The sequence below is a fragment of the Rhagoletis pomonella genome, unplaced genomic scaffold (genome assembly GCF_013731165.1).
Source record: "Rhagoletis pomonella isolate Grant_MI unplaced genomic scaffold, Rhpom_1.0 Rhpom_scaffold_00822, whole genome shotgun sequence".
NCBI lineage: Eukaryota > Metazoa > Arthropoda > Insecta > Diptera > Tephritidae > Rhagoletis > Rhagoletis pomonella.
Genome location: NW_023459376.1, coordinates 43,317 through 52,403, shown reverse-complemented (window position 1 = coordinate 52,403; position 9,087 = coordinate 43,317). Strand labels below are relative to the sequence as shown.

Here is a 9,087-nt window from a genome sequence, read left to right as displayed (position 1 = left end):
CCATATGTTCATCGTGTGAGGATGAATATATTAACACATCGTCTATATATACATGCACGAATCTTCCTATGTAATTCCTTAATATGTCATCTACGCATCTTTGAAATATTGAAGGTGCGTTCTTTAGTCCAAACGGCAGCCTTAAGAATTCATATTTTGCTCTGTTTATGCTAAAGGCTGTCTTTTCGGTGTCTGACTCCTTGATTTTTATCTGATGGAAACCTGCTTCCAAATCTAGGGTTGTAAAAACAGTTGCTTTACCTAAATTCTGTATTGTCATGTTGACATCGGGTATGAGATATCTATCGGTAATGGTTTCGCTATTCAATTTCTGGAAGTCTATGACCATTCTTCTCTTAGGGTTTCCTAACTCGTCAGTTCCTTTCTTTGGTACTGTCCATACGGGTGAGTTATAGGGACTTTTACTGGGTTTAATTATATTATTCTCTAGCATTTTATTTATTTCTTTATTTATAAAATTATTGTCTGAAAAGGGGTAAGGGTACTGTTTCGTCCATATTGGCTCTTCAGTTTTAGTGCGGATCGTCGCTTCAATTGTTGTTGTAAATGGTAAAATAGGATTTGTTTCCTCATTAATTCTCATAATTTCTTCAACTTCTTTTTTATATTTGCTCTCATCTATTGTGAAATTTACTTGACTGACATCCATTTCTTTTTTCTTCTGTTCTGTTCTCCTGACATACATCATTTTATATTCGAACAGATCTATCTTAGCTTTCATTTCTCTCAAGGATTGTTCTCCTAATATCATATCAAATTCTTTTAATTCTTCGATTTCAAAAAATATTAATTCTTGTCCTAGCATTCTAATCTTCTTGGCTGAGTTTATTGTGTTTGAACCATTCAGAGTTCTACTAACAAATTGTTTAACTGGGAAGGTCTTTGCATTTGAAATATTTTTCCTAATATAATTTAATGTCGAACCTGTGTCCATTAAAACTAATAGTTTTTTGTTATCATGTAAAATAATCTGAAGACACGGCAGATTATTTACTCGTCTAAAAAAGTAGCTCTATTTTCAAATTCGCTTTCATCTATATTTACCCTTAATGACTGATCACTATTATTATCCGTTATTTGGTTGATCCTTTGTAGTTTCTGTGGTGCTATATTATATCTGGATGACGTTGGTTGGTGGTTTCGTTTAAATGGTTCTCCTCTATTGGGATTGAAAGGTGCGTATCCTGCTCTTTGGCGTTCATAGTAGTTTCTGAAGGGATTCTGTTGATACGATTGCTGTTGTTGATGCTGATTATTCGTGGGTTGCCGGAATCTTCCTATTGATGTATCCACGTGTATTGGTGTCGGGTTTGATCTTTCCATGTGGGGAATAGGTTGAACTCCTGGTTGATACTTCCGTTCGTTTTGTGGGTGTTTGGGGTAGTTATAAGCTTCTCGTCGTATCGGATTGTTCTGCCTTTTATAAAGAATCTCCGTGGCAATTGCGTAGGCACTTTCTAAATCTCTTGGTTTTGCTGCATATAATGTGTGTTGAGTAAATTCATCATTTATGCCATTGCGGAAGCAATCTATGGCCATTTCTTTTGTGACCTGCTGTAGAGAGTGAGTATTCCCTGGGTAATCAATTTCGCACTTAGTCATTGCTAAATTAAAGATTTAACAGATCTTGCTGTGGAATTCGGATAGCGTCTGTCTTCCTTGTATTTGTCTTTTCATTTCCTCTATGAGGGCGTTATAGCTTCTAGTACCGGCGTAGCTGTAAGCTGGAGTATTGCTTGTAAGTGAAATACTGTGCCATGATTCTGTAGAAGAGTTGCTGGTTCTCCTTCGATCTTCGTGTGACGTATTATAAATAATGCATCGTAATATAGTTTGGTATCTCGAAAGGCTTCTATGGGACTCATTGCTGATATGATGGTTGCCCTCCATGTCCTGTATTTGGATGTGTCTCCGTTGAACACTGGTAGCCATTCGAATAGTCTCAAATTTATTTCATTTGCATTGTTTATCCTGGGACTTATCGGTTGGAATTCTTCGATTTCAGGTACTTGCGCTTGCTGCAGCTGGGCTAATTGTGCTTCTACAGCGGCATAAGCTTGTTCCAAGGTTACTACCCTTGCTTCCATAATGATTCCTCTGCCTTGATCAAACACTTGTAATCGCTTTTTTCGGAAGCGGTCCAGTTTTATTTTTGGTTCTCCTTGTCCTCTTTTTCAGGACGTGTGGAATTTGATTTTTTAGGAGTTCTTTTTATTATTCAGTTATGGAGCCCCCAGTTAAATTCATACTCTCGATGTACATAAATAAATATAATTTTATTGGTACCAAGATGTACTTAAATCAATTCTAACCTGAAGTTCATATGCTTCAGTATAATAGGCTCTGGTTTCTTTTGTTTATTGGTTGCTGATAATCTTCAATAGGAATGTTTTGGTTGCTGATAATCTTCAATAGGAATGTTTTGGTTGCTGATAATGTTCAATCTTTTATTTGCTGACAATGTTTTGGTTGCTGATAATCTTCAATAGGAATGTTTTGGTTGCTGATAATGTTCAATAGGAATATTTTATGTAAACTACTGATTCTGTATCATACATTGGATGATGTCATCGGTACAGTAGTGTATTTTCTGTTACACTAACTTGCGCACCTAACTAACTACTCGCTCGCTGCGAAAAACTTGAAACTTGACAAAATTGTAAATTCTTTTCGATTGACGCTGCACCAGTCGAGAGGACTTTCAGTTATATTTATTTATTTTTTATTGCGGTGCAATAATTCTTTTTTGGGAATTGCATCGGTCTGCAAATGTCGTATGTATCCTCCTGACTTTCATCTTCACAATCTAGTATCATGGCAAGATCGTTGATTAAACACCGTTGTTTTCCAAAGAACTCTGCATTCTCATTCTTTTGGTTGTTTCTGAATGTGGAGAACCAGTAACGTCAACAGCGTTTTTCGATTTTATTTTTTGTAATTCATTTTTGATCCTTTCTTCTGTGACTGACCAGATATACGTTTTATCATTGCACTTGCGTAATATTCCAGGGACCGAAACAGTTATTTTTTTACCAGTTAAACTTGGCCTAATATTTTTTATTCCGAAAGTTTTTTCTGGATATAAACAAACAGCTTATCAAAATTAAACAAATTTGGTATCATGTGAGAGGACTGAAATAACTTTTAAACAGAAATAACGAACGAAGGTTACCACCTCTATTTATATATTTTTGTATATCATTTAATACTAAAGAAATTCATATACCTGGCCCAAGGTTTGTTCTATGGTAATTAATTATCATTTTTTATTGAAATATTTTTCAATAGGTGACTTTGCTTGTTTAGACATTTCAGTTTTAAAGCTATTTAAGTCCTCTTTCATTTGATACCAAACTTGTTTAATTTGGATAAGCGGTTTGTTTATTGTCCGGAAAGGACTTTTAGTTGGGAATAAAAAATATTTGGCCAAGTTTAACTCGTAAAGAAAATAACTGTTACTTTCGGTCCCTTCAATATTCGCATTCGCAAAAGATCCGCATTGATTATTGCGAATGCGAAAGCGAACGCGAATGTTAAAATTAATGCGGAAGCTCCGCGGTTGCGAATGCGAATGCGAATATTCGCAACAACCCTGGTATATACATATATATCACATATTTTGACTTAGATATGTATAGACCATTAATGATGTGTACATCATTTTTTTTATGTTGAAACTAGATATGTATATAGTATGTTATTATTATTATCCGGTTCAAAAAAGTCCTATCTCAAATGAAAATACTTTGAAAATGTGCTGAGATAGGGCGTTTTTGGATCGCCAGCTGAGATAGGGTGTTTTTGAACCGAGTTCTGAGATAGGGCATTTTTCAATCTTCTAATAGCTGTTGGCCATGCCACTAATGCCTCATACTCAGATTTACTAGATAAAATCGTGTTCTCCGAGAACAAAAATTTTCACGATCCAAAAATCTGAAAAATCTTTTTTCTCCAAATTTTGAACATTTATCGTTTTCGGTCTATATTTTGTGGCAAATACCATACAAAGCAAATATAGGCCAAAAAACGAAGAATTTTCAAAATTTTGAGAAAATAATTTGGCCGCTATACTCAGAGTTTTGAATCGTTAATTTTTTTTTTCTCGAGAACACGAATTGATCTAGTAAAACTGAGTATGAGTCATTATTGGTATGGTCAACAGCTATCAAACCTGATATATGCGCACAAGAAGCCCATTTGAAAGAGGGAGACAAAATATCACACGTAAACACGATTGAGAGAATACAAAGGTTGCGCCGATCTCGGTACCGCTATTTTTCTCTTAACGAATTTGACAGAATCAGCTGTTTGTATGACGTCACACTGGTGCAATTGTTGATTTTGAACTTAGCAATTTATTTGTGTGTTATTTCTGCGACATTTTAAGCAATTCAAAGCGATTATTTAAACTTTATAAACTTATACTAAGGCAATATGAAGTGTGCAGTGGCAAATTGTGATAGTGAAAACTATAGGCAAGCGTGCGATATAAGCTTTTTTTCGTTTCCTACGGACGAAGCTCTCGCCAGAAAGTGGATGCAGTTTTGCCGGCGAGGAAGTGCATTATTGAATCCCAAATCGAGCTACGTGTGCATGAAGCACTTTTCTAGTGAAGATATAGAAAACAATCGACAGTTCGAAATGGGTAATATATTGTGTATTTTCTAAATTCATTCCATTTAATGTTATTGTTGCAAACGCTTTAGGATTTGCAAAAAAACGCCTTTTAAAGCGTGGTGCTGTGCCCAGCATTTACCCAGAGGATGGGGAAACCTCCCAGCGTGCCGAAAGTGTTCAGCGCGAGGAGTACAAACAAATTGTCAGCGAGTTACTTCAGCAGAGTGAACCTGTCGCAGTCAATGAAGGTAACAATTTGATTTTAAAGAAAGTTTCGACTTATATTTGCAAATAAGTTGTTATAGCCGAGGCGAATAACAGTGCCAACGTTGTTCCGATTGACGAAAATGTGGAGAATAAGGAAAATAGCCTAGTGGATGCAAATCTTTCCGAAATCCCCGCGACTTCAACACCTCGCAAAGTCTTCTACTACGACAGCAGTTTGGAAGAAGTTGAGGAGCTGGAAGCTCAACTGTGAGTTTGTAAAAGCAATAAGGCAATCTAAACATGTTGGCATATTCCTGTGTTTAAAGTTTTAATTTTGTTACACGTAGAAAAAGACTTAAGCGAGAAAACAAGACTCTGTTAATGGATAACAAAAAGAAGGACATGGAACTGGCGGCACTCCAGCAAAAGTAGGGTAATCAGAAAAAGAAGCATGACTATGAGGTGGAACAGCTGAAAAAACGCTTGGATGAATACGAAGATATGTGTAAAAACATGGAGAGCAAATTTTAATCTTTACTTGTATAGGTGCCATACTGAAAAAACGTTGTTTCGGAAAAATGGCCTATCGATATAGAGCCACCAGAGTTTGAGGATCTAGAGTACGATGGTCTAGAAAATTTAGCCGGATACATATGCCACCGATTGCGAGACGATATCCCCAGCACCTCACTCAAAGGCGCAGATGATCCCTCCTACACATGGGTAAATCACTTAAGTGAAGGAGGATTATCTGTACCTAGCAGCAGTATGATGGAACATATAAGCAATCTAGAATCAGTATTCAGAGCAATGAACGAAGATGGTTTGCTCATTACAAATGATTTTGTAAAAAACATATTGAGCAAGCTTCTAGTATAAATTGCGACATTAAAATAAAAAAAAATATTTTTTAGGGCAAGAATGTTTTTTACGTTAAGAAAACTTAATAAAAAACTAATTGAAAACGCCCGCACAAAAAAAAGAAAATATACAAAAATACTGACCTAGATTTGCTTGTATTGGTCCAGAAAACTGAAACTGTCTGATGTCGCTTCATATTAATGTTCTTTTAATGTACAAGGTATAGTGTCTGACAAAATATCAATAATTTTTAAATCTAACGTTTCTTTAAAATTTTTTTTTTTTTATCTTTTGCAGTTCGTAACGAGAACGGTTCTTCAGTTCATCCGCTTAACATAAAGGCCCTTTTCAGGGCCGCAAGTATTAAACAAAGAGATAAAAATTCTACTTATATCTGTGGTCATAAGCAATAGCCGCCTAAGTCGAGTACAGCCTCATGCATGCAATTCGCATACAATTCTTAAGTCGACTTAGACGGTTATTGTTTGCATCGCACACCATCTTCTGAAGTGGTACAACTCAAAAATCAGAAAAACATATTTGCATTCATATGGATTGATTTATGCGTAAAAATCTACGAAAATTTGTTTGAGTTGTGCCCCTTTTACAGATGGTGTGCGATATGCATACGACAATAGCACAACTAATAACAATAACAATATACGTACATAAATAAGTTTTTTATTGCAATCTTCCAATTAAACCATTAAAAACATCATTTATAAATAACTTATGAAAAACTTTGTGCTTTTGTATTTTCCCAGATATGATCGCCGATAATAGAATGGATGGATGAGTCGTCGTTCATTATCTGTGCACAATTCTTGCTTGAAGGCATGTAAACATTGCGAATATTACCAAAAAAATAGCGAATGCAACGAAAACTTTTATCAGAAATATTTCAGAAAAACATACCTATTATTTAATAACTATTTCAAAATTTTAGAATAAAAATCTTATACTACCAGAAAAAACGCAGTGTATCTTGTTTAGACAATTTTCGTTAATGCCTTGGCGCGCCGATCGGTATTTTGGAAAAGTGCTCGTATGAGATGCTTAATTTCTTCTGCCTTATAGTTTGCCGTTAAAATACCGGCACCTTCACACCACTGCTCGGTGATTTCTTGCAACGAATAATTCAGTATCATTTTCAATTGCTCAAGTTTCATCCAAGATTTAATATGTATCACTTCATGTTTGTGCTGCAGGAAGTACAAAAAAAAATAGCATTTGATTCGCATCATTGCATCCCATCAGAAATTTACCTTGAATAAAGTTGGCACCTTCTCCAATATGACACCGATTAGCTCACTCAACTCACTTGCCACTGTTGCCGAAATGTCCTCCATTGCGAGTATACGTCGTATTATTTCATTACAAAAATCATGTATAATATCGCAAAATGTCTTGTTATAAATTGCATCGGGTAACACATTCTGCCAAACATTTTTCAACAAATCTAATTGACGCAAACACTGGCGCAATAATTTCAACGGCGCAGTGCCAACTGTGTGTGCATCGGAAATATCTGCAAGAGAATACAAATATTTTTTATATAAAAGGTTATACAATAGGCACTTGTTTCAAGTATCTATGCACAAAATTACCAAATTCTTTGAGTATGCCCATGATAATCTTTTGCTGATAATTGATTTGTACATTCAAATATTTTCTTCCACTCATATGTAGGGTCTTAACCAATCCTGGGTATGTGGGTATGCCCTTTTCTGAATTCGTGGTCACCCAATGTGCTAAAAATTGGCAATTATTATAGAACAGAGCAGATTGCTGTGGTATGCTTTCTAGAAGCTTCTCATGTATCTTCGGCACTTCGCCAACATACGAAATCAATATGACGCAGATAACGTTTAACAGACTTTCATCTTCTGTATCATGTGATTGGCGACGTATGCGCTCCATCAACTTAATCAATTCCTAAAAAATATACCAAATATTGTTGTAAAACTTTAGAGACATACAAACAATAATGCACTCACCAGTGTGCCCTTCGAGACCATACAGCAAGGAAATAGAAAGGGATTTTTAGCTACATCTTCCGCGGAATTCTTTTCAGCAATTAATGCCATATCTTGCAAGTCCTTATGCATTATGTTGTTATGTTGTTGATCATTGGATACTGAAACATTTATGTTGGCTAAACAATTCAAAACCAGCTTAATATTTTCAAAGCCTTTCTTGTAGGAAGGACGTAAGCTTCGACTCATTTCTTTTAACGAGTATGAAAGTGTCAATCGCACATGTTCGGGATTTTCTTCGCTGTAGTCCAATGAAACTGGCTTCAAAATTAGTGGCTCTAAACAGTTTTCCAGCAGAAAATCGCATATCTTAATGGGATTATAACGCGCCTGAAAATAATATAAGGTACTGAATTAAGTTTATACTAAACTATTAATCTCTAGCTACTTGCTTGGAACAACGCCATCACAGTATCTTGCAATTGATTAACATCCTTCGATACCTGCAGCGACATTTCACGGAATTCGTCTATACACGCACCCAGCTCTGAGTTGGCTTGGCGCAGTGCGGCATTTGCTTCGCTGCTAATTGTCTGCAGCAAGTGCTCAGACTCACGCACTAATTGCTCACCTTCATCAAGGTACGCGTCGGAAGTTGTATTATTATTATTTAGATTGTATTATTATTATTTAGAATACCTTTGATAATACTTTTCAAAGATTTCATCTTCGACTAACTCGTGGGAGCGTTGATTCTGAAATGGCAAACATTTTTAACACATACATTTGTCCCAACATTATTTTTCATACTTACCCTAAAGACTATATGCACAACACCACTACAATGCTTTCATCTTTAATTAAAGCTAATATATATGCTTAATATCTATAAATTTTCCCATTTTAATGTGTTATGAAAAAATTTTTTCGTATTGTTTACGTTTTTCGTGCAAAATGTCTTCTTCTTCTTGCATTCTTGTTCGCGTTTTGACATTGCTCTCTCGCAGCTGCACCAGTGTGACGTCACCGAAAAATTGCGCTCAAAAATCCTCTCTGATCGGCGCAATCTTGTATTCTATCATTCTTGACACGTAAATCAATTCCTCTATTTGGCCTGTACAGTATAAGGGAAACATTTCAAATTCATAAGGGATACTTTTCTTTGTGATGCGGCTTATATAAGGAATTATATATGCCATACTGTTTCAGCTGGGTATTCATCAGTTCAAAAAATTTAAGCATATTATCATATTCCAGTGAATAAAAACACGCCTAATTTTATTATTTTAATTATCTACAACTGTATGAGACTACCAAGCCATATATATACCTATTCAGATAATCGGAACGCTGTTGAGAAGGCATAAAATTGTGTACTTTTTCAACTAAAAGGCTTTTTTCTTCC

The 9,087-nt window shown here is 35.5% G+C and overlaps 2 protein-coding genes across 4 annotated transcripts; one reads left to right on the top strand and one right to left on the bottom strand.

Moving 5' to 3' along the window:
* Nucleotides 1-4,468: 4,468 nt before the first annotated feature.
* LOC118751588 lies at nt 4,469-5,682 on the top strand. Of its 3 annotated transcripts, none has more exons than XM_036486408.1 (4): nt 4,469-4,666; nt 4,728-4,886; nt 4,944-5,112; nt 5,193-5,682. In XM_036486408.1, exons 1-4 carry the CDS (start codon nt 4,558-4,560, stop codon nt 5,275-5,277), a joined length of 522 nt encoding a protein of 173 aa, XP_036342301.1. In that variant the 5' UTR covers nt 4,469-4,557; the 3' UTR covers nt 5,278-5,682. The 3 variants fall into 3 exon arrangements, with proteins under 3 accessions (XP_036342301.1, XP_036342300.1, XP_036342302.1); XM_036486407.1 differs by having other exon boundaries at nt 4,935-5,112; XM_036486409.1 differs by having other exon boundaries at nt 4,935-5,129; nt 5,193-5,229.
* A 685-nt stretch (nt 5,683-6,367) lies between these two features.
* On the bottom strand, nt 6,368-8,424 carry LOC118751587 (centromere/kinetochore protein zw10-like). The gene is made up of 6 exons (XM_036486406.1): nt 8,382-8,424; nt 8,135-8,313; nt 7,704-8,072; nt 7,314-7,641; nt 6,972-7,234; nt 6,368-6,908 (listed from the first exon to the last, which is right to left on the bottom strand). Exons 1-6 carry the CDS (start codon nt 8,407-8,409, stop codon nt 6,696-6,698), a joined length of 1,380 nt encoding a protein of 459 aa, XP_036342299.1. The 5' UTR covers nt 8,410-8,424; the 3' UTR covers nt 6,368-6,695.
* Nucleotides 8,425-9,087: the final 663 nt, after the last annotated feature.